Below are 26,259 nucleotides of genomic sequence, written 5' to 3'. Positions count from 1 at the left end.
CAGAAACCATCCAAAACCTGACAAATTCAATGGACGAGAGAGTTCAGAAGCTCCTTTCGAACAAGGGGTCCTATGTGCAAATGTAACATCACCTAGAATAAAGTTTTGAGTTGAAAACTGTTTGATTTCAGTTTGTAATAACCTGCTAATGCTTAGAATTTCAAAAATGACCATTTTTTTGTTTTTTATTAAAATGAAAAGGTTGAAAACTCTCCTGTGCATAATAATTTGGAACATGCATTTTGAGTGCAGTTTGAGTTTTTTATTTTTTTAAAAATATACTGTTATCATAGGCAGTTTGTACAAAAACCTTTCAGTTGCACTCTAATAGTTATTTGACTGGAAAATTACAATGACTCCAATTCATATAGGTAATTTGGGAAAATCTGAGAAAATATTATTTGCATAATAATTTGGAACACCGTGTAGATAGTCTTAGGCCACATTCACAGTTACAGTATATTCAAATGTCAGGCTGTGCAAGACAAAACCAGTTTGCAGACCTCTTATATGGCGACTGATGAAACTTACCGTCTATTGAAAAAAATATTCAATTCCTGCAAGATAGCAGAAGTGTGACCATCTGTAGAGAAGAACACTTGGCTCCATATTCTGCACTGAATAGGTTCAGAATATTGACGTAACCCATGCCACTCATTGAGGCCTTTTAGATGCACTTGCTTTTAGAGCCATGGAAAAGCTCAAAGTAACCCATGGTAGCTGATTAGTAAGGAGTCCTCCATGTAAAAAGTGTAATAGCTATAGAAATTTAATGATCTAAAGAACAATGACAACATTCATGCTCATTTTGGTAAGTTTTTTTTTCTTTGTCTCTTTTAACAGGTGTGGGCAGCGATCCCTCCGTGGAAGCAAGGGACCTTTTCAGAGTTTGTTGTTGCCAGTGTTAATGAGGTAAAGATAAATACAGGTGCATCTCACTAAATTAGAATATCATCAACAAGTTAATTTATTTCAGCTCTTCAATACAAAAAGTGAAACTCGTATATATACTCATATAGAGTCATTACAAACAGACTGATCTGTTTCAAGTGTTTATTTCTGTTAATGTTGATGATTATGGCTTACAGCCAATGAAAACACAGAAGTCGTTATCTCAGTAAATTAGAATAATTAACAAAAACCACCTGCAAAGGCTTCCTAAGCATTTAAAAATGTCCCTTAGTCTGTTTCAGTAGGCTCCACAATCATAGGGAAGACTGCTGACTTGACCGATGTCCAGAAGGCAGTCATTGACACACTCCACAAGGTCCCAGAGTTCCAATTTTCATTTGGAAATCAAGGTTCCAGAGTCTGGAGGAAGAGTGGAGAGGCCACAATCCAAGCTGCTTGAGGTGTAGTGTGAAGTTTCCACAATCAGGGATGGTTTGGGGAGCCATGTCATCTGCTGGTGTAGGTTCACTGTGCTTTATCAAGTCAAAGTCAGCGCAGCCGTCTACCAGGAAATTTTAGAGCACTTCATGCTTCCCTCTGCCGACAAGCTTTTTGGAGATGTAAATTTCATTCTCCAGCAGGACTTGGCACCTGTCCACACTGCCAAAAGTACCAATACCTGGTTTAAAAACAACAGTATCACTGTGCTTGATTGGCTAGCAGACTCGCCTGACCTTAACCCCATAGATAATCTATGAGGTATTGTCAAGAGGAAGATGAGACACCAAACCCAACAATGCAGACGAGCTGAAGGCTGCTATCAAAGCAACCTGGGCTTCCATAACACCTCAGCAGTGCCACGCCGCATTGATGCAGTAATTGATGCAAAAGGAGCCCCGACCAAGTATTGAGTGCATTTACTGAACATACATTTCAGTAGGCCAACATTTCGGATTTTAAAAACATTTTTCAAGCTGTTATAAAGTATTCTAATTTACTGAGATAATGACTTTTGTGTTTTTATTGGCTGTAAGCCATAATCATCAACATTAACAGAAATAAACACTTGAAATATATCACTCTGTTTGTAATGACTCTATATAATATATGAGTTTCACTTTTTGTATCGAAGAACTGAAATAAATTAACTTTTTGATGATATTCTAATTTTGTGAGAAGCTCCTGTAGTTCCCACTAGCTTTTTCTGCATACTACTTCTTTGTGTCATTGATGTAGCAGTTCTTATGGTGCCTTTCCAATTTGTGATGCAACAAGTCAATGTTGCAGAATTTTTGACACAAAGCACAAACACCTAATAAAATATTGATGTCCCTTCAATCATGCACTTTATAATCCAACACGGAATTATATGATAATCTCTAATTTCATAGGGTCTGAATCAAGAAAACCGAGCAGAAAAAAATAGTTTTCATTGAATAAAAATAAGTGGTAGTAACATATTTAGCATTTTCTTGGGCCATTGATGGTGAATTTGATCTCCTTTACTATGACTCTCGAATAAATCAGGATATTTAATATGGTAAGCATCATATTCTGATAATGCTAAGTGAAGCGCAATATACTTTGTATGGTACATTTGAATAATAAGTTCCGTCTGATTTTTCCAATCTTTTGTTAAAGGGGTTTTCCCCAAATTGCAAATTGTCCCTTATCCACATGACCAGGGATAACTTTCTAATTGCTGGGGCTCCTACCATTTGGATTGTTTGGCCGACTCTGCTAGTGAAGTCTAAATTTTGTCTTTAGTATGGTAAAATTATGTTTTTTTTCCAAGGACACGGGTTTAAATAATGTGTGATTTGGTTACAGGTATCCTTAAAGCCAAAGTCACTTAGTCATACAGAAGCTGCATCTTTACCCTATGCGATACTCACTACATGGGCCGCCCTGGTTAACAGCTGTGGTTTGAGTAAGGAGAAGTGTCCAGGAAAGCGGTAAGCGCCACTCATTTATTAATGCTGTGCTAATAATATTATAATAATAATCATTACTATAGCTCCATCATATTCTGCAGCACTTTACAATTTCGAGGGGACATGTGCAAATATTATCAGACATTTCCGAGTAACACATAACTCAATATATCAAAGAGGAGGGAGAGCCCTGCTCCCAAGTTTATGGATTATCATTACATTTTCAGGTGCTGCGACATAAATGACATAGTTACAGTTCATCTATTCATTTATTTTATACTTTGTTACCTTACAATAGAAAAAATATAACGGAAAATGACTTGATGAGAGTCTGCATCATTTGCCGCATATAGGACGGGTGATATCAGTAACCTTTTCTTTCTCTTTTTATAGTGTATTAATTATTGGGTCATCGGGGGGAGTTGGTACAGCGGCCATTCAGGTATTTGTATTTTATAATATGATTCCGTATAATTCAGCTCACATTTAGTTGAAGTGCTTGAGATGCCTACTGATAGATACCCCCAGCACTCCTCTACAGCCCCCCTGAGCACATCCTCCAGGCTAAAAGGAGAAAAAAACTATTTGTCCACTTTTGACTCCCAAGTCTAACAAATTCTGAACTCTAAACTTACTATTCTAACTGCTTTATTTGTTTTTTTACTGCTTCCTCTTTGATGCTTCGTTTGACTATACTAGTATGCACTGGGATTCTCTACCGAGTCATCAGCAGGGGCCTTCGATGCCTGCTGGGGCGGCGCTGGTCCCTTCTTTTCCTGCACACCGGGTATTACAACATGTACTGACAGTGCGCTCTCCTGCTTGTTACTTCTGATCAGAGCCTGTGGGGGAGCACAGTGAGAAAAATGTACTGAACATACGTTGGAATTGACACCGACACATGCTCAGCAGAGCAGGGACTAGCCCAGCCCCCGAAATGGACGTCACTGGTGACTGCAGCCTCTGCCCTGATTAAGTATCCCAGTATGCACTGGGATTCTCAAATGAAGTGTTATCGAAGAGAAAGTAGTAAAAAAAAAAAAACAGTTAGATAGTGTAGTGAGGGAACAATGCAAGACTTTAATTAAAAAGTATATTAGAAAAGAGATTAGATTATCAGCTTAAATAGACAGACATTTAAGATTAAAATACATTTTGGTTTCAGACCACCCCTTTAAGTTCCCCAATGTGCTCTATGATATGGCTACCTGCAGCGACCACTAGTGGGAGCTAACTGCATACTATTATACATGGCAGTCAATAATAACACTTTATGAAGTAGGCTCTTGCGCTCCCTCTAGTGGCAGGTTGAATATTATGTTTCAAACCTATGTTGATGCAATTTACGATATTCAGGAACCAATTTATATGTGTCCATATTAATGCTATGTTTTATTAATTGTTTTTATTTTCTTACTTTAATAATAACTTCAGATACATCTATTTTAGCTGCTGAAAGCATGGGGTGCCCATGTGACTGCCGTTTGTTCTGGAAACGCCTTTAACCTGATGAAAGATCTGGGAGCTGATGACATAATTGACTATACTGTAGCGAGGTTACAGGACCAGTTACAGACAAGGGATCTGTAAGTTTATACTTAATTTAAACATCTTAGTGGTAGGATTTGTTCAGATTCAGGTATTCTGTTTTGTCTTAATGATATGTGTAGATCTGTATGCTGGTTTCTTTATCATATCTAAGGCACCAATTGTCGAAATAGTGTATTACAAATATCTGTATATGTATACAGTATACAGCTCTTTCACATACTATAAGTAAGTGTAATATGAGCTGCTTGGAGCATTTGTAAGGGTTAACAAATCCTCTTCTTGCCTGAAAAGACTACTGACTAGTGTCTGTCAGTTCCAGAGGCAACTGTAGAGAATTTTTCTCTAATAACTCCCCACGATAGCCCCCCGGAGGATGTAACCCCACCCTAATAAGGACCGGAAAACACGGAGAGGTTTAAATAGCCCCTCCCACATCCTCCCGCCAGTGTTTTTTCCTGTCCCTATCAGGGATGAAGAGGTCACCCTGAGGTGTGCTGCGCCGGTGGCAGACACCGGGAGATAAAAATTTTTAGCCGGGCATCAGGGGATAGAGCAGACTCACCCTCTCCTCCCCGAACGCTGCTCCCGTCTCCTCAGGGACTCGGAACTCCTTCCTCCAGTCCGCACCTTCTGGCAAGGTCTGGGGGATTTTTGGGCCATAGGCCTCTGTGAGCTCTCTGGCCCATCATCATCATCTCCTCCTCCTTCTCCTCTCGGCGGTAAACTGACTCTGGCATGCTTCTGGTGCCTCGCACAGGGAGGCGTGCATGTTCTCAGAAGGGACGTCGGATGCCGGGCGGTGGATGATGACGTCACTTCCAGCAATTTTGCATTCCACGCTGGAACGCATGGAATAGGAGATGGCTGCATTGACCACAAATGAATAAAATTATATTCACCTGGACTCCAGGAGGAGGAGCCCCCTCTGGGAGAGGGGGGAGGTGCTGTATCTGGTCGCCCATAAAGGAACCCTGGATAAGAAGACACTTGAAGGTAGGACCAAATCTTTGTGTTTGTCATGGATGGTTTAGGGTCTTCCCACTCTGCATCTGTGGAGCCCAGCGCTGTTCCAGTCCCAGTAAGTATGGCACTGGTAGTCCACCAGAGTGCAGGTAATAGATATTATAGCCCTCTTTCCTTCTCCCCTCTCTTGCAGGGGGACAAGGAACCTGCACCTGGAAGCAGTACTAAGTCATCATGTAGATGTCCAGTGTGTGCAAAGAGACTGTCTTCTTCCTACAAGAAATCTTTATGTAAAGGATGTACTGAAAAAAATTATCAGTGAGGAACAACCATCTTTAATGGAAGAAATCAAAGGTTTAGTCAACTAGGAAATCAGGTCTTCTATGGCCTTGTTCTCCTAGCCTACTACCTCCCCCATTACTCCCCCAGCTGCAAAAAAGAGAAAAATTAGCCTGGAAGAGGAAGGAGACGAGTATTCTCAGGGGGAAATGTCCATCCCCGAAGAACCTCCAGAAGAGGGCGAGCTAAGTCCAGGCCCTGATGATTCCCAGCAGAAAAAGTATTATTTTTCCTCAGAGAGCATGGAGGAACTCCTTATGGAAGTAGAGGAAGAAAAAACTTCCCAGTCAGTACAAGAAGAAATGTTTGGAGGGCTATGTTCAAGGAAAAAGTTATTTTTTCCTATACATAAGAATATTCGAGACCTTGTACTAGAAGAATGGGATTCCCCGGAGAAGAGGCTGAACACTCCCGCAGAGTTAAGGGATAGGTTCCCGGTAGATGACGAAACAGCAGAATGCTGGTCTGAAGTCCCAAAAGTAGACATCCAGATTGCGTGGGTGGCAAAGAAGACAACTTTGCCGTTTGAGGATTCTTACCAGCTGAAAGACCCATTGGAGCGCAAGATGGAGGGACTATTAAGGAAGTCCTGGGAAACCTCAGCAACACTGCTAAATACAAATGCCGTCACCACGTGTGTCGCCTGGTCAATGTCCCATTGGCTAGGTCAGCTAGAGGAACTTCTGGCCTCAGGTACTCATAGAGAGGACATCCTGGCTTCATTACCTCTTCTCCAGAAAGCTTCCTGGCAGACGCATCCGGCGGAATCCGTAAGGGTAGCGGCAAGAGCATCGGGCTTATCTAACTCGGTGAGACACGCACTATGGTTAAAATCCTGGAGTGGGGACTTAGCGTCAAAGATGAAATTATGCTCTATTCCCTTTTAAGGGGAAATACATGTTTGGGCCAGCCCTGGACGATCTGCTGAAGAAGACCTCAGATAAAAAGAAATCCCTTCTGAACCTAGAAGTTAAGAGAAAAGGCCCCCGCCCAACCCCTCCCAAGAGCAAACTCCTCAATATAGAGGAAAAGGGAAGTCAGGCTTATCTGAAAAGGGGTTGGGTCAGGAATCTTTTCCTCTCCCAAAACCAGCGCCAGAATAAATCATGACGCCGAAAAAGTGGGGGCCGCATCTCAAATTTTTTCCCCCAGTGGCGCAAAATATGCTCCGATCCATGGACCCTAAAAGCGGTTAAAACAGGAGTAAAAATAGAACTTTCCTCTTATCCCCCACGAAGGGTAAGAACAACATGGCTTTCCTCACCGGATCCACAGTCCACTTTAATATCCGGTCTGGGAAATCTACTATCTTCGGGGGTAATCTCCCTGGTTCCAGTAGAGGAATGAAACAGGGGACACTATTCCAAGCGCTTTCTGATAAACAAACCAGACAGTTCCCATCGAATCATAATCAACCTGAAACCTCTGAACCAGCATGTAGTTTACAGGAGATTCAGTATAGAATCCGTAAGATCAACAGTTCCCCTGATAGGCCACGACTTTGTTATGGCCACAATCGATCTTCGGGATGCATATCATCACGTCCCTATTCACCCAACATATCGAAAATTCCTAAGATTCGCAGTAGCCCTAGGAGAAAGAACAATACACTACCAATTCAATGTTCTTCCGTTCGGGATGTCGTCAGCACCACGGATCTTCACAAAAATCATGGCAGAGATCATGGCTTTCATCAGGAATCAAGATGTTTGCATTGTACCATACCTCGACGACTTCCTACTAGTGGCTCCCTCAATATCATTACTCCAGGAACATCTACAGTTAACAACCCAAGTCCTGACTTCTCTGGGTTGGCTAGTGAACCACAAGAAATCAGATATGGTTCCTTTCACAACAAAGATGTTCCTGGGGGTGCTATTGGACTCTCACAACCAAACATCTTTTCTGACCAAAAAGAAGCAGATCGTTTTAAAGTCAAGGGTGAGCAGACTGTGAAGCAGAGAGGTGGTGTCACTAAGGAGTGCCATGTCCGTCATCGGCTCCATGACATCTTGTATTCAGATGGTGGCATGGGCCCAAGCCCACACCAGAACATTACAGACCTATGTTTTGGCAAATTGGGATGGATCCCCCGCAGTCCCTGAACAAGAAACTCTCAGCAGCATAGGAATTAAGAACCTCCATATCCTGGTGGCTAAGCCCAAAAAACAGGGTGGTCCCTTAGATTCAGGACTCTATGATCACAATACAGGTAGAAGCCAGCAAAAGGGGATGGGGATCCATGGTCTCCCAGGAATTATTCCAGGGAGTTTGGTCTGAGAGGAACAGTCTTCCAACTTCAGAGAATTAAAAGCTGTAGAAGAAGTCCTCAGATCAGCAAGTTCCCTGATCCAGAATTCCCATGTGAAGATCCTCTCAGACAATATGACTACAGTAGCTCGTCTCCGGCCCCAAGGAAGTACAAGACCGGAGGACTTAAAGTCCATTTCAGCAAGAATATTCTCCTGGGCAGAAGAACATTTTCTTTCCCTGTCTGCTCTTCACATAAAGGGTTCAAGCAACATCCAGGCCGTCTTCCTCAACAGGACAGAGGTTCACCCTTGGGAATGGAGTCTACACCCAGAGGTTTTTCAAATTATAACCAAAAGATGGGGCTACTCAGAGGTAGATCTCTTCGCAAGATATCAGAACGCGAAAGTACCTCAGTTTTTTTTCCATAGATCCAAACGATCCCTGCCTGAGTGTAGTTGCCTTTGCCCACCAATGGAAGTTAAGGCTGGCATATGCCTTCCCTCCAGTTCCAATGTTGCCAAGAACCCTACAGAAAATAAGAGCCTAGAGGGCCAGAGTGATCCTGGTAGCACCTCTTTGGCCGTAAAGAAGCTGGTTCGGCACTATAACCACCCTAAGCATAGACTGCCCCCTAGTCCTTCCTCCTATCAGAGATCTTCTTCTCCAGGGACCAGTACATCATCCGGACTCCGAGAGACTACACCTAGCAGCTTGGCTACTGAATTTTCAATACTAAAGTCCAGAGGGCTTTCAGATGGAGTCATTAGAACTCTCCAAAAGAGCAGAAAGCCAGTGACAAATGCTATATACTTTAAGATCTGGAAGACTTTTGTATCCTGGAGTGCGCCTAGGTATCCAGACCCACATAAGGCGAACATCGCCCAGATATTGGATTTCCTACAAGAAGGCCTAGATAAGGGTCTCAGACTCGGTACCCTAAAAGTCCAAGTGGCAGTGCTGAGTTCCTACTTTAGCCAGAGCCTGTCTGAACATCAGTGAGTGAAGCGATTTATGACAGCAGCTTCTCGCATGCACCCTAGAGTAACTAACCTAATTCCCCCCTGGGACCTTAACATCGTTCTTAAGGGACTCACTCTTCCACCCTTGGAACCTTTATCAACCATAAGAACAGACAGACTTTCCTGGAAGACAGCCTTCCTTGTAGCAATATCCATGGCCAGAAGGGTGGGCGAACTAAAGGCTCTCTCGATTAATGAACCTTACCTGAGGATCGTCTCATTGTTCGTCTGGACCCTTCATTCCTACCTAAAGTGGTCTCGGATTTCCTCAGATCGCAGGAGATAATTCTTCCCTCCTTCTGCAATAATCCAGCAAATGAGAAAGAAGACACACACACACACACTCTGGATGTTCGAAGAGTGGTTCTGCATTACCTCCAGGAGACACAACAGTGGAGAAAGGACCAGAATCTAATTGTCCATTCTCAGGGCAAAGATAAAGGGAAGAAAACTTCCAGGTCCACGATTGCCAATTGGATCAAGAAAGCAATAACACAGGCATACCAGAGTCAGAACCTTCCACCTCCAGAGAAGCTCAAGGCTCAATCCACTAGAGCGGTATCTGTCTCCTGGACTTAGAAAGCTAGCGCCTCCATCGAACAGATTTGCAGAGCTGCTACCTGGTCCTCGGTCTATACGTTCTCCAGACATTACAGACTAGACTTAATGTCTGTTAAAGATCTATCGTTTGGGAGGAAAGTCCTCCAGGCTATTGTCCCTCCCTAGTTTACTCTTGGGTATACCTCCTGTGTGCTGTCGTGGGGGGTTATTAGAGAAAATAGAATTAGACTTGCCGATAATTTGGTTTCTAATAACCCACCACGACAGCACGGGTAATTCCCTGCCTTTGGCTTATTATTTCTTACACTATCGTATCAGTGAGAATAAAAATATAATTTACTCTTGTGGTCTTTTATAATAACACTGGAGGGAGGATGTGGGAGGGGCTATTTAAACCTCTTTGTCTTTTCCTGTCCCTACTAGGGTGGGGTTACATCCTCCGGTATGTTGTCATGGTGGGTTATTAGAAACTGAATTACCAGTAAGTCTAATTCTAGTTTCCGGTTGCTGGCTAGATTCAGACAGATCAGTACTGCTTCGAGGCAGCAACATAAAAGGCTTATTCCCATCTTCATAAATTGATATTGTCGGATAGTTCTTGTAAAAAGAATCACTTTTGGAACTTACTACTTTATTAAAATTTGCATCAACTCTAGAAGTTTTTGGTTTACAGCTGTTACCTAGGAGACTGACCACTGCTGCTTGTAAGCACTCTAGCTTGTAAGCTCGACTCTGAAGCTGGCTGGGAATAGAAGGTAACAGCACTCTCCATCGATCATGACCAGCTTCAAGACAGTGCTTACAAGCTCAATAGAAAAAAGCTTGTAAATGCTGCACATGTTCAGCTGTCTAACGGTGGTCGGTCTCCAAGGAAACTATCTGTGTGTCAATATCCCAACAACAGTTGAACATGTGAATTACTTATATTTACAAGCACAATCTAAGATGCCCATTCATGAAGATGGGAATAAACCTTTAAGCCACAGGTCTGACATGTCTCCGACACTGTGAACTGCACCCTAATAACTTTTCTGGGGATTAAGTTTGAGAATGATGCTCAGTTGCCCATGTGCTGTGTCTGTACCCTCGGTAAATTCTCCATGCCTCCTATTTACAGCTTAGCAGGGGAGTCCTACCAAGAATTGGAAATGGGGACTGTCTGCTTGTCTAAAGGGTATCCTTACTCTCCTGATTTATCTTTACAATGCCAGCCTTCTGAGCCTATACTATTCATGAATTTCAATCTTTGTTGGACCTGATTCAGTCCCTGTGCCTAATGGGCAGTCAAAGACAGTTTCATTCTACAGGCTGAGTATGTGCACATGGAGTTTTTGGAGGGAGTAGAAAACTTCGGAAACCGGTTTAGGAAACTCTGCTTCATTGCAGGTGTTTTTGGAGAACTTTCAATTCCTGAAGCAGATTTGAAAAGTTTTTGAAGCTTTTTGGAAGAACTTTCTTTTTCCTGGAGTGATTTTTTTTTCAGCCTTTTTAATTGGAAAGTTCTTAGCTTAGAGTGAATTCCATCAGAAGCCACTTTAAAGAAGTGAACTGCACTTTTATTTTTCCCATTGAAAAGACCTGAAGTGGGGAAAAAAAATCTTAAAAGACTGAACATATGAACAGAAAAATGGTTTTTCATCATAGAAATTAATAGGAAGCGTCTTTTCAAATGTTTTGTTGAGCAATTTTTCCAGGTGTTTTTTTTTGTTTTGAGTGGACGCCCTTCTGAAAACTTCTCAAAAAACTGTGTGCACACAGCCTTAGAGGACAACCTTTAAGGTCATGCCACTGTTCCTACTGGGTCTTCCCCAAATGAGCTTGTTCTCCTTACTGATCACAATGGTTATCCAGTCTATGGATGCCTGCCTGTGCGGAAGATTGACAGAAGTTTTTCAGGTAGCCATGATCAGAACAGATTATAAGACAATGGATGCTGAAATGAATGTTTCCATTCAGTGTCTGCAAGTGGAGGCCTTAAAATAGTGAGGAAGAGAAACACTAAGTATATGAAATTGTAATTGGTTTGAAGGGAACCTGTCAGCTGGTTCATACTGCTTGAGCCACGGGTAGCACGAATAAGAGTTCAGCTATGTTTTACTCTGAAATCCAGGGGGGTTTAAGAGAAAGCATACTCTGAAATTATGGCCAGGGGACTATGCATCTCGGATGACTTGTCTCAGGTAGGTCTCCAGCAGGTTCCACCTTGCCCTATCCCTTTGACTTCCCAGACTCTCCCTATACGCACATAGGGAGATGCCTCTCAGTTAGGCAATGTTCACACGTTGAGTATTTGATCAGTATTTGTAAGCCAAACTCAGGAGAGGAACAATCAGGGGAAAAGTATAATAGAAACACGTCACCACTTCTGCATTTATCACCCACTCCTGGTTTTGGCTTACAAAGCCTGATGTAAAATACTGAACGTGTGAACGTGGTCTTACAGGGAGCAGAGTGGAAATCTGCCTCGGCTTTGTCATCTGAGACACATAGTCCGCCCGCTTGGCCATATTCAGGAAAGTGTATTATTATATTCCATTTTTATTGAAATTGGCTGTTTATTCTTTAGGGGCCAGATGTTCTGTAAGTACAATTGGTAAGGCGGTTAATGCAAAAGACAAGTCATTAGTCCCTTGTTTGCTGACCACAAATACATGTTCTCATTGTGTGGAGAATATGACTGTCTTGTCTACTGACAAATACTGCTGCAAAGCAGATCATTTTGTATATTTCCTCCTACGCCATGGTCCTATCCCACGTGGGCTGCGGCATGGAAATCGGAGCTTTAACTGGCTTTTCCTACTTAGCTGAATGATTTGACTGTGTCATGGTTGTCCCCCCACGCACACATTGTAGCATCAGGACCCCGCAAATGAATGAATTATTTTATCTTGTGTATGAGTAATTGTAAATTAACCATAAAATTATCCCTTTCTTGGGAATTTACATTTTTAGGCTGTATTTATATGCACCATTGTTGCTGCATTTTTGTTAATGCAAATTAACAGCTGCTTTTTACAGGAGCGTTTTTGGTGAATTAAGCTAAATTAAACATTTACTGTGGACAAAGCACAAATGTAATCCAAAAACCGACATGAAAACGTTGAAAAACAGACGGGACATTTTGTATATAGTGTTTTTACTGCCATGATAGCAGGTTTTATCTGCAGCAAAAAAGGCAGTGAAAAACGGTGCATGTGAACATAGCTTTAGAATGAGATGAGCGGATGAGATAATTTGATAATATTTTGAGACTGGAGTAAAGTTCTCCTTCAATGTATTATTACTTGTGGTGTTTCTTTATTGCTAATGACATTTTGTATTTAGATAAGGCAGCCATCTTTGCAAAAATGACACCAAGACATGTCCATATTGGTTGGAGATCCAGCTATCTCTGTGCAGCTTGTTCGGGCAATACCAAGGTGACCACTTGCCTTCAGTTGCTGAAAAGCTAATGCAAAAGTGACAACCAGTATGTCTCCACTTTCTGGTGTCACTTTGGCTGCCACAATAAGAAAAAACAAAACAGAAAAATGCCACCATTCAAGAAAAATATATTTACCAAAGTCTGTCAATCATTGAAAACTTCCGCATAGGAATGCACCTCAAGGGCTCGCTCACAGTGGCTAGTAGCATCCGATGATTCTCTCATTGACCCTCGGCTCAAACTCTGCTACGACCTTGATCCGAACTTACTGTGATCCGATTCTCTCGCATGTGTGAATCGGATCACAGGTGCGGAGAAGATGGAGAACTTTAATTTCTCCATCTTCTCTATTCTGTGAGTCAGCATATATCAGATTGCACTCAGATGACATCCGACTGCAGTCTGATGTTTTGCACGCACCCGCAGACTTGTATCGGTGCACGCCGTCTGATATCCGCTGTCAGTCGCAGCAATTTTATTTTTTCTTTCCCCCTCATGCCGACTCGCTGCCCTAGAGTATAACATTGGAGCGAATGGTATCTGATGAAACATCGGAAGCACTCCTCCGAGTTATAAGCTGGCTACTCTCCAGTGGGAGCGAGCCCTAAAGAGGAGCTTTAAAAGAAAATGTGTTTTCTTGTACTTAACACACTTGGACCTCATTCAGACGACATTTTTTTCAACTACGAGGAAAAATGGATGAAGTTTCATCAGTGATTTTCATCAATGTTTCTTTGATGGGGGTGGGGAAGCTTCTCCTGTGTATCAGTCTGTGAAAAATGAACAGCACATGGATGGTACACGGGCGCTGCCCCCCCCCCCCACACACTGACTTGCATTGCCGACATTTGATCTGACATTTGGATCAATCTCGCACATGTTTACCTGATTTTGCATGGACCACTCAGTCTAAGGAAAATTCCGACGTGAACTGCCCTACAGACTATTATAGGTACGAGTCTATCCGTCAGAAACATGGATGGCACTCATATGAGATATACTGACTTCTGAATGTGGCCTTAGGGGTAGAGGCCTTCTTCTTAACTTGGGAGTCTGTGCTCTAAACGTGATAAGTCATTTACACTGTGGGATTTACTTATGATAGTCTAAGGAATAAGTCATGTGCCAGTCCTTTGTATACATGTGTGGTCAGTACAAAGGACTTGCACGTAGCTGATTCCATCCAAAGACCATACTAAGACCATACTAAGGACCAGGGGGCACTCATTACGGGTGGACTAAAGGCGATTCTGGCAGCTAAATAGAAAAGGGTTCTTTACAGTCAGAGCAGTCAGACTGTGGAATGCCGACCACAAGAGGTAGTAATGGCCAACACTATAACAGCTTTCAAAAAAGGGCTGGATGATTTCCTCGATACAGATAATATTGTGGGATATAGATAATTTAGTGACAAAAATGTATAACTATGTCTAAGCCCAAGTACTATCTCTTTGGCCTAGTGGATGACAAAGTTTCTTGACTTTATCCACCTGTGTCCTTGTAAATCAATCCTCTAAATTGCATACCATTATATGGTGATGGTCACAACCAAAATCTGCATTTGATTTCCACTTTTGAAACATGACCCTGCTCATCCATGGGCGTACATAGATAAATCATGTATGTTCACTACTTGTTATCCACTTAGCAGAAATCCCCTTTCTGTAGTGATACTTACGGTCACCGCGGCTCATTATATGAATGTGGGGCAGTAACCCATCTGCTTGTGTAATGACCTATTTGGTGACCATGGCACGTCTCTGCTAGGCACGGTAGTCTTTTTATGGCAGTGGTGTCTGGTATATATGTGCAGTCTTTCACCAATATTATTTAGACATATTCTAGAAGGAAAATCTAAACTTGTATTTATTTTAAAAAACACAAACTTTACCATCCCAACATGAGAACAAAACAATATGGACCTTCCCATGTAGGAAGCACAGCCCATGCATTTTCCTTATCAATGTGTAGTTCTTGGGTTTTTTTTTGTTTTTTTTTAACCCATTACTGGCCTGCAGCGTATTAGTACACCCCAGGCCATCACCACCGGTTCAGTGAGGGCTCCGGCGCTGAGCCCACACTGAACCGGGCACATGTCAGCTGATTCTTACAGCTGACATGTGCCCGCAACAGCCGCGGGTGGAATCGCGATCCACCCGCAGCTGTTAACCAGTTAAATGCCGCTGTCAATCTCTGACAGTGGCATTTAACATCGCCGCACCAGAAGCGCTGCATTAGCCCCGCCCATCGGTGACCCCGTGATCGCGGGTCACCCATGCATGGACATGACAACCTGGGGTCTGCAGCAAACCCTTGTGGTTGTCATGTCTCGCTTGCTATGAACGCCACCTTGTGGTCGGTGCTCGTAGCACATGAGCATTTCTGCTACACAGAGGCAATCTGCTCATCGCCTCTGTGTAGCAGAGCCGATCAGATAACTGCAGCTTCTAGTCTCCTATGGAGACTTTTGAAGCATGCAGAAAGTGGAGAAAAAAATATTTTTAAAAATATCTGAAAAAAAATAAAGTTTAAATCACCCCCCTTTCGCCCCATTCAAAATAAAATAATAAAAATAAACCCCACATATACATATTTGGTATCGCCGCGTTCAGAATCGCCCGATCTATCAATATAAAAAAAGAATTAATCCAATCGGTAAACGGCATAACGAGAAAATTCTAAACGCCAGAATTACTTTTTTTTGGTCGTCACAACATTGAAATAAAATGCAATAGCGGGCGATCAGAACATCACATCTGCTCCAAAATGGTATCAATAAAAACGTCAGCTCGACGCGCAAAAATAAGCCCTCACTTGGCCCCAGATCCCAAAAAATGGAGACGCTACGGGTCTCGGAAAATGGCGCCATTTTTTGTTTTTTTTAGTAAACTTTGGATTTTTTTTTCACCACTTAAATAAAAAAGAACCTACACATCTTTGGTGTCTACAAACTTGTAATGACCTGGAGAATAATAATGGCAGGTCAGTTTTAGCATTCAATGACCGTGGTAAAAAAAAACAAAAAAAAAAACACAACCGTGGAATTGCATTTTTTTTTTTGCAATTTCACCGCACTTAGAATTTTTTTCTCGTTTTCCAGCACACGATATGGTAAAACCAGTGATGGCGTTTAAAAGTACAACTTTTCCCGCAAAAAATAAGCCCTCACATGGCCATATTTAACAAAAATAAAAAAGGCTTTGGCTCTGGGAAGAAGGGGAGAAAAAAATGAAAACGCAAAAACGGAAAATGCTCTGGTCACGAAGGGGTTATTAAGTGTTTTTATAATTACATTTTCAGATTTGATGCCATTCTAGATAACATTGGAGGAAGTAGTGAAGAATTGGCTCTTCAGTTTCTAAAACCATGGTCTGGAGCAACATATGTCACCCTGGTCACCCCTTTCTTGTATAACAACGACCAGCTGGGGATAGCAGATGGCATGATGCGTACAGGTGTTACGCTGGCATCAAAAGTAATGAAGGTAATGTCTCCCATTTCTGAATAATCAAAATGTAGATCTGTGCAAAGTGCTGAGAAGAATATTGCTATATGTGCTCAGGAACCATTAGAGTGGTTCTAGTGTTATGCTAAGATGTAGTAAGTCTCCTGCCATTTTTTCTGTTCTAGCACTACTACAAAGGAATCCACTACCGATGGGGATTCTTTGCTCCCAGTGGTCCATCACTAGATGAAATTGGAGAGCTTGTCGACACTGGAAAGGTACGTGGCAGTTCTTACTAGGTCATAGACCTTTATTCATTTTGATGACTCTGCCCATTTGAGAATTTTTTTTTTAGCTCTTTTATTTTTTTCATGTCTTGTGTTGATCACTGAAGCTTTTTGCACCAAATCCATCAAAATGGTTCATGATTTTGCCTCAAAGCCAAAAAAGCTTTTGTTTTTGTCTTCAACTGTTTTTGTGACTTTTTGAGATAAAAAGTCTCACGTTTCATAAAAAGTCGCAAAACATTTTTGGCATGCATGAAATAATTGCAGGAGGTGACTGATGTACATCTACGACCAAACTTATAAAACTCACAAAGGATGAATTAGGAGAAAACATGTAAAAAGCCGTAAACCCCGTCCACAGTAGTTAGCTAAAAAAAAAATCAGGACACATATAAAATACTATTACAAATAGTTACGGGGTAGGCAACACTGCTGTAAAGGTTTGTGCTTAGTAGAAAAGGATGGTGGTCTTATCATATCACAAGAGGTAACCTCAGCATAGTAAAAGATGAAAAATTGATGCATTTTCAAACGTGAATATATTTATTGGGATCCGGCATTAGTGAAAACAGATGAACTCCACTATTCCGACCAGTACAATGGTCTTTTTCAAGGACATCTGTATGAGGAAGAAGCCGGGTTTATGATGGTGTGTGGTATTATGGCACAACGTACTGATGGGGAATGCATGATGGTGCCGAATTACAGCGCCACTATGCAATGCACATGCATGGGGAATGGCTCACAATTGCATGGTCGAAGGACCCAGGACACATGCACAGAGATATCTATCACATTGGTTGCTTTCATAGCATTTACGGTATTTGACGACTTAATTTGTCAGTCATACAATATGGTAAGAGTATATTCTCATTGGTTAGTAACTAACACACCTCCAGTGATGCCTTAACCGAGCTTTTATAGCCTCAATACACAACAGAAATACCGTAATTTGCCATACTTCTCCCTACCCCTGATGAAGCAGGTTTAACCAGTGAAACATATTAGGGCGGGCAGAATTAATATTTTAAACACATAGGACTAGGGACTTTATGATTTAAGACCAGATAGATTACAACAAACGGCAACCTGCAGGCATGTATAAATCTGATGGGCAATTATTTAGTACCATGCATGGCTATATAGCAAAATTTAATATGTATGTAGAAATGAGAGAGTTGCTATTCCTGCATATCTTTCATTCTAATTTTTGTTTAGACTTTGATATTTAATAAAGATTAAGTTTTAAAATAAGAATATAGTGGTATTTGAATTTGGGTTCTTGTTTGCTCTTTGCAAAATAGTGATTAATTATAAGTTTATTAATCTTCCACACACTAGGGTCGTTGAGAAATCTCCTAAACCAAAAAAAGGTGCAAAACAACAAAATACGACAAAATACAGGTGCAAATGCAATAATGAATCGGTTCTTGGTGTTGTGCAGTATTGATTTTTTTATTATTCAATACAAAGAGTATGTAAGTGGTGGAAAATTCCTTAGTTTTAAATTGTTCTTTATATCACAGATTGCAGTTTAGTACCTTCCCACTGCGAGATTAGCAGCTGCAAGCGGGTGCCGGGTCTATAACATTGCCGTCACCCGACTTCTATGGAGTAGACTCAACTTCTGTACCCACTTTGCACATTTCCTTCAGGCCTCAGGACCTCTTCTACACATATCTGGTAGAGATTAAATGAATACTTCAGGCAAAATTGATACCCTGACAAAACCTAAGGCAGAAACAAAATGAATATATACCCTTCTATAAGTATATAAGTTAAAAGCAATAGTGCATACTGTAGCATCAGCGTCTCTGCCTCCTGCCGGGCAGAGACTCCGTTCCCCTCACCGCCGCGGTCCGGCGTCCTCCAGCTCCCCTGCTGCTGCTGCTGTTGCACGCACTGGGCGCAGCTTCCCGGGCACTGTGCTCAGGCCACACGCGCTCCCTCCCTCTTAAAGGGGCCGCACGCGCCGTCCTAAAGAGTCCCCGGCCAATGGCCAGAGGACCACTCCTATTTAAAGCACCTCCTCCAAATTGGAGGTGCCAGTGCAAGGTTGTTGTTTGTGCGCTAACACTCTCCTCAGCCCATCAGGTTCCAGTGAACGCCAGTCTGTCTATCAGCCATGCCCACCTGCCTGTCTACCTGCTGTGTCCGCCAGCTTGCCTTCCCGGATCACCTGTCTGGCTACCTGCCGAGCCTGCCTGCTTGCCTACCCGGATCACCCGTCAAGCTTCCTGGCGTGCTCATCCGCTGTTCCTGTCAGCTTGAGCCACCTGACCTGTGGGAGTCGCCTGCTCTCACACAAGGTCCGTCCCAGAGTGGCACCTGGTTCACCTGCCCGGTCCCTCCCTGGTTCACGGAGTCGACTAACCCTCTGGTCCCTCCTTGCACTGCAGCACAGAGGGTCCACCATCCGGATCTGTAACAGTTTACACAGGCCATGGAACCCGGTGGCTCCCAAGCTCCTTTGCTCTCAGACCTGTACCAAGAGGTCTCTCGCCAGAGATCCCAACAGGATACCATCCTGTCTTATCTGCGAACAGTCAACTCCCGCTCGGACACGTTGTCCACCCCGACTGTGTCCGCCTCTAACCGAGCGGCACCCGCTCCAGCGGCACCTCAACCCAGTGGCACCAGCGGCACCTCAACCCAGTGGCACTGTGGCACCCGGCTTTGGACCCCAGCTTTCTGTGCCTCCACGTTTTGGTGGTGACCCTGTGCTATGTCGGGGCTTCATAAATCAGTGCACGCTGCACTTTGAACTCCTGGCACACCAGTTCACCTCTGACCGGGCCAAGGTGGCATTCATCATGTCTCACCTCACCGGAGAGGCGTTGGCGTGGCTTAACCCTCTGTGGGAGAGAGGGGATCCTCTGGTGTCTGATCTTCAGGCTTTCCACGCGGCTTTCTGGAAGGTGTTCGATGAGCCCGGACGAAAATCTTCTACTGCCTCCTCACTTCTTTGACTCTGCCAAGGGAGTCTATCTGTGGGCCAGTATGCTGTGTGTTTCCAAACCTTCGCATCTGAACTTGCCTGGAACAATGAGGCCCTGGTGTCCACCTTTTGGGAGGGCCTTTCCGGACGGATCAAGGATGATCTAGCCGGTCATGACATACCTCCCTCCCTGGACGACATGGTGTCATTAGCTACCCGGATTGACATCCGTTTTCTGGAACGCGCTAAGGAGATGACCCATGAGAGGAAACCTCTGCGCCTCGCTCGCGTCCTCCAAAGCCCAGTCTCGTAACCTGCACTCCCCCGGGTGTCTTCTCCAGAGCCTATGCAAATTGATCAAGTTAAGATGGTTAAGTCTCGCCAGGAGACCCGTCGTGCCAAGGGGAGCTGCTTCTATTGTGGCAATATAGAGCGTCAAATCTGCTCTTGCCTGGTGAGACCGGGAAACTCCAGTGTCTAGGACCGCTCGGAGAGGTCGTCCTAGGCAAGAGTTCTTCCTCTCTGCCCTTTACTCTGTCCGTTTCTGTTTCCAGTGGTGAGACCCGCTTCTTCGAGACTGCCCATCTGGATTCCGGAGCCGCTGGGAATCTCATTCAACAGGCCTTTGTAGAGCGTTTTCAGATTCCTACCATACATCTGGCGGATCCTTTAGCGGTTTCCTCTGTGGATGGAAAGCTTCTCCCTCAAACCATCTTGCTGGTCACTGAGCCGGTAACTCTTCAGGTGGAAATGCTGCACTCGGAGAAGATCTCCTTTTACGTACTGTCCGGTCTCTCTCACCCCCTCTTGCTTGGCCTGCCTTGGTCACAGAGACATGAGCCCGTCCTGAATTGGAGCTCGGGTGAGGTGCTCCGTTGGGGTTAGGAATGCCATAAGACTTGTCTGGTTCCGGTTCGTCCTGCTCGACCCCCGTCTACTCCCGCTAACCTACCTGGCCTGCCAGCACCCTACTGGTCCTATGCGGACATCTTTGATAAAACGGAGGCAGAGACACTACTACCTCATAGGCCGTATGATTCTCCCATCGACCTGATACCTGGTGCTTCACCTCCTTGCAGGCGAACTTACCCCTTGTCGCTGGCCAAGACCCATGCCATGTCTGTATACATTGAAGAAAATCTTGCTAGGGAATTTATCCAGAAATCCACCTCTCCGGCTGGAGCAGGATTCTTTTTCATCAAAAAGAAAGACGGCTCTCTTCGTCCTTGTATCGACTATAGGGGCCTAAACCAGATCACCATCAAAAATAAGTACCCCCTGCCTCTTATCTCTGAGCTGTTTGACCGCCTAAAAGGCGCTAAGATCTTCACTAACCTTGATCTTCGTGGGGCATACAATCTGGTCTGGATTCGCCAGGGAGACAAGTGGAAGATGGCATTCAACACTCGGGATGGTCACTACGAATACCGCGTGATGCCCTTCGGTCTCTGTAATGCTCCAGCCGTCTTCCAGAAGTTAGTAAACGACATCTTCCGAGATCTCCTGTATTACTGTGTGGTGGTGTACCTGGACGATATCTTGGTGTTCTCCCCTGATCTGCCCTCTCACCGGAGGGATGTTCGTCAGGTTCTGCTGAGGCTCTGGAGGAATCGCCTGTGCGCTAAGTACGAGAAATGCCTCTTTGAGCAGACCTCCCTACAATTTCTGGGTTATATCTTCTCGGAGACTGGACTGCGGATGGATCCCGAGAAGGTGTCTGCCGTCTTAAAGTGGCCCCGACCTGAGGGGTTGAAGGCTATTCAGCGATTTTTGGGATTCGCTAACTATTACCGCCTCTTCATTCTTCAGTTCTCCTCCTGGACAGCTCCCATCTCTGCTCTTACCCGTAAGAGAGCAAATCCCAGGGAGTGGACTTCCGAGGCAGAGAATGCCTTTATCTCACTTAAACAAGCCTTCTCCTCCACTCCTGTGCTACACCGTCCGGATTGCAATAAACAGTTCTTCCAGGAGGCTGATGCCTCTTCCTCCGGAGCCGGAGCAGTGCTCACCCAGAAATCCTCGTCCGGGCAAATGGTGACCTGCAGTTTCTTGTCCAAACTCTTCTCTCCGTCTGAGCGCAATTACTCCATAGGAGATCAAGAACTGCTGGCCATCAAATTAACGCTGGAGGATGGCGCTACTTGCTGCTACACTGACCATAAAAACCTTGCTTATTTGCAGACCGCCCAAAGACTAAACCCGCATCAGGCCAGATGGTCTTTGTTCTTTGCTCGATTCTCCTTCATTCTCCATTACCTCCCGGCAGATAAGAACATTAAAGCCGACGCTCTATCCCGCTCTTTTGTCTTCTGACCTGGAGGAGGAGCCTCTACACATCATTGACCCCTCCAGAATTATGACTGTTGCTCCATTTGACCTGACTCATCTACCTCCTGGTAAGACCTTTGTAGTGGCTCAGGATCGGAGGAGGGTCTTACTCTGGGGCCATTCGTTCAAACTGGCTGGCACACCCTGCGCAAGGATGTTGCGGATTTTGTTGCGGCTTGTTCCTCTTGTGCCCTAACAGATACCTGGGCACCTTCCAGCCGGTCGTCTCCTTCCTCTTCCCGTGCCTTACGCTCCATGGCAACATATTGCAATGGATTTCATAACGGATCTCCCTGTATCGGCCGGTTGTACTGTCATTTGGGTGGTCGCTGACCTCTTCTCCAAGATGGCTCACTTCATTCCTCTGCCTGGTCTTCCGTCTGCACCTGTGCTGGTTAAGGACTTCATCCGTCACATCTTCCGTCTCCACGGCTTACCCCTCCACATTGTCTCGGACCGAGGAGTTCAGTTCACTTCTCGCTTTTGGAGAGCCACGTTCAAGCTGCTGGATGTCTCTTTGGATTTTTCTTCAACCTATCATCCTCAGTCCAATGGTCAAGTGGAACGTATCAATCAGATACTTACCAGTTTTCTTCGGCACTTTGTCAACGCTCACCATAGCGATTGGGTTGAGCTCCTGTCCTGGGCCGAGTTTTCCTATAACAATCATGTGAGTGAATCTTCTGCTAAGTCTCCGTTTTTTGTGGTCTACGGTCAACACCCCCGGATTCCATTTCCCGTCTCTTCTTCAGTGGACCATCCTGCCGCGGAGTCTCTCATCAGTGAATTTTCTGCGATTTGGGAAGACACTAGATCTGCTCTCCTTCAGTCCTCCGAGCGGATGAATAAGCATGCTGATAAGAGACGTCTGGATCTGCCTCAATTCCATCCGGGAGCCAAGGTCTGGCTTTCCTCCAAATATGTCCATCTCAAGATACCTTCATACAAGTTGAGTCCGCGGTTCATCGGTCCGTTCGAGATTGTGAACCAAATAAATCCAGTGGCTTACAAGCTGAAACTACCGGCCTCCTTACGGATCCCCAACTCCTTTCATGTGTCTCTCCTCAAACCGGTTGTCCTTAATTCTTTCTCTGATGATCCATGTACCACTCTAGCTCCAGTCTCCGCTGAGGACGTTTTTGAGGTAGAAAACATTTTGGCCATCAAGAGACTTTCTTTCTTGTGGATTGGAAGAGGTTTGGTCCTGAGGAGAGATCTTGGGAGCCCAGGGAGAACATTTCATGCCCCTCGTCTTCTAGAAAAATTTCTTGCGGGCCTAAAGAAGAGGGGGCGTAAAGGGGGGGGGGTACTGAAGCGTCAGCGTCTCTGACTCCTGCCGGACAGAGACGCCGTTCCCCTCACCGCTGTGGTCCCGGTCCGGCGTCCTCCAGCTCCCCTGCTGCTTGCGCTCTGCAGTGTCTCTGAAGGATGAAAAGCTGGATGGCAGCACTCAGCTGCGATCCAGCCTGTCATCTCAATGCTATCCCAGCATGGGAGAATTCTCCTGCTCAAGCACTGAACGCAGGAGATTTCTCCCACGCTGTCAGTGACATGCATGAGGTGAGCTGAGTTCATTGGACATGGACTCTGCTCATCTGGATGCCGTCACAACCAGACACTGAGGAGCGCAAGCATGCCTGCGCTTCTCAGTGTTTGCGGCATGGCAAGCTGGATTTCAATTAAAGGACTTTATTTTGGGTGTTTGTGGTTTTTTTTTAACTTTGACTATGGGGTTAGTAATGGGGGTGTCTTATAGACTCCTCTCCATTACTAACCTGGGCTTGATGTCAGCTGGCATTATAAGCTGACATCAACCCCAGCCCTATTACCCCACTGCCACCGCTACAGGGCAGTGGGAAGAGCGAGGCTAAGTGTCATAATTGGCGCATCCCATGGATGCGCCATTTCTGGGGCAGATGACGGCTGGTATTTCTAGCCTGGGAGGGGGCCAATATTCATGGCACCCTTCCTGGGCTATTAATATCAGCCCCCAGATGTCTGCCTAGCCTTTGCTAGCTATTAAAATAGGGGGGACCCCACGTCATTTTTTGGGAGTCCCCCATTTTAATAGCTAGTAAAGGCTAGGTATTCAGCTGGGGGCTGATATTAGTAGCCTGGGAAGCTCCGTGGGTATTACCCCCTTCCCAGGCTTCAAACATCTGCCCCAGCCATCTCCTTAACCTCAGCTAGAGACTAAAATTACGGGGAACCCCACGCCAATTTTTTTTTTAATAAATCCTTTATTTTAACACTAAATGACAAGTACAGTAATCAACACTATCATTGTACTTCTTATATATTGACTGACATGTTTCTATCTATCTAATCTATGTGTGTTGTTCTATTCTTTCTGTTGTAAATTGTCTGGTACCGGTGTATGCCCCTGCTGAATTGCCGGCTTTTCATGTAATACATTCTACATTATTATTAGTTGTTTTCCTTCATGTAGAATTAACCTACAAGGAAAGAAAGGGTTTATTTTCATTCCGATATTTGTGTCCCATTGACTTGCATTGGTTTCGGGTATCGGAATCGGCGATATCCGATATTTTGTGGGTATCGGTCCGATCCAATCCGATATTTCCCGATATCTGAAGGTATCGATCAACACTAGTGATAACTTGTTGATCAGCAGGTTTCCGACTGTTGGAACAAACACTGATCGACAAAACAAGGAACTTTTATCCCATTTTACAGATTGGTGCTGCAGGTCGGACGAAAAAATCACTGATGCATTAATTTCACAGGTCTGCAAAAAATAAAATTTCAAGAGCTATTTTGGTTATTCCACATAATCTTTGTTTTTTGGTGCGCTGAATCTAAAAAAGACTTCAGTTTTGTCATAGGACATCACGAGTCCTGACAATTTAGGTAACTATGTTAAATAAGGCAATAACGCAAAATAAATTAAAATAGACTTATAAAAAAAAAAAATTTATTACAAAGTTTTCATGAAAATCATTTTTGAACTGAAATGAGCTCACTAACAATTAGAGATGAGCGTTGTTCTACTCGAACTGTTCGCCAATCTCAAATTCGAGCTGTTTTGGGCGGTGTTCGAGCCGTTCGGCGAACACGAACAATTTGAGAAAAATTCGGCTGTTCGAGGTTATGTTCGATAACTGTTCGTGCACCAAAATCATAACTGGATTTTTTCTCAGTAATGATGAAAATTAATGTTAATACGCAGTTTGAGTGTACAGCGGGGTGGGGGGAGGGGCAGGGGATGGATCTCTGCAGGAACAATGAAGATCTCCATTTTTTTTTCTCTTTCCCGCATTTACAGTGGGGAGGTGCAATCTGTCAGCCTATCAGCAGCACACACACGGAGCGAAGTGCTTTTTTTCACACAAGCAAGGGCATGTGTCATTGGCAGTGTATGTCACATGTCCTTGCCCTATAAGACCAAGCCATTTTCCCCGTCGCCACCATTTTCTCACTGCTGCAGCTGCGTGTTAGACGGCACCGCTGTTGCTGTGTGCGCTATACCTTGTTAATTTCAAGCCAATTTTCGCACAAATCTACAGATAGCTTGGGAGTAGGGAATAGTTGTGATTGCAGTCCTTTTAAGGACTAGGTTACAGCATTTCCTACGACTTTTATCAGGCAGGTCTGTGCTCTTAAATAGATAGATTGTGGGAGTAAAGACTAATTGTAATTGCAGTCCTTTTCAGGACTAGGTTACATCAGTTCCTATCAGTTTTTGACAGACAGGTCTGTGCCAGTGCTGTGCAAGTTTTTTTCACAGCATTTGGCTGAATCTAGCAAAGCTAATCCTTTTTGGCCTATTGCAGAGTGTGTTAGTCAGTGGAGTAGCCTATCTGTGTTGCAAGATATACCACCTGTGTATAGAATACCAATTTTTTTACTGCACCTAGTGAAGTAAAATCTTTTGGGCATAGCATCATTCTATTAGTCCATCTATACTGACCTCCATCAGGTTGCAAATTGAATATAATTTTTTTCTGCATCTAGCTCTGAAAAAATATTGGGCTTCTAGCTGTGTGTGGGACTTGTATTAGTCCATCTATACTGACCTCCATCAGGTTGCAAACTGAATATATTTTTTTCTGCATCTACCTCTGAAAAAATATTGGGCTTCTAGCTGTGTGTGGGACTTGTTCTATTAATCCATCTATACAGACCTCCATCAGGTTGCAAACTGAATATAATTTTTTTCTGCATCTAGCTCTGAAAAAATATTTGGCCTTCTAGCAGTGTGTGGGACTTGTTCTATTAGTCCACCTATACTGACCTCCATCAGGTTGCAAATTCAAAATAATTTTTTGTCTGCATCTAGCTCTGAAAAAATATTTGGCCTTCTAG

The 26,259-nt window shown here is 43.9% G+C and overlaps 1 protein-coding gene across 1 annotated transcript in view; it reads left to right on the top strand.

Moving 5' to 3' along the window:
* The window catches only part of RTN4IP1 (reticulon 4 interacting protein 1), a 50,661-nt gene that overhangs the window by 5,435 nt on the left and 18,967 nt on the right, over positions 1-26,259 (top strand). The window contains exons 3-8 of the mRNA XM_073675790.1: positions 844-912; positions 2,722-2,846; positions 3,219-3,267; positions 4,275-4,411; positions 16,236-16,419; positions 16,566-16,658. Of these exons, the coding sequence (XP_073531891.1) occupies positions 844-912; positions 2,722-2,846; positions 3,219-3,267; positions 4,275-4,411; positions 16,236-16,419; positions 16,566-16,658 (657 nt within the window). The remainder of the gene's footprint in view (positions 1-843; positions 913-2,721; positions 2,847-3,218; positions 3,268-4,274; positions 4,412-16,235; positions 16,420-16,565; positions 16,659-26,259) is intronic.

This window comes from Phyllobates terribilis, unplaced genomic scaffold (genome assembly GCF_046119375.1).
Source record: "Phyllobates terribilis strain yellow unplaced genomic scaffold, ASM4611937v1 Scaffold_3__8_contigs__length_932513732, whole genome shotgun sequence".
NCBI classification, from domain to species: domain Eukaryota; kingdom Metazoa; phylum Chordata; class Amphibia; order Anura; family Dendrobatidae; genus Phyllobates; species Phyllobates terribilis.
Note: the sequence above shows the minus strand (reverse complement) of the source record. Positions and strands in the feature narration are given on the sequence as shown.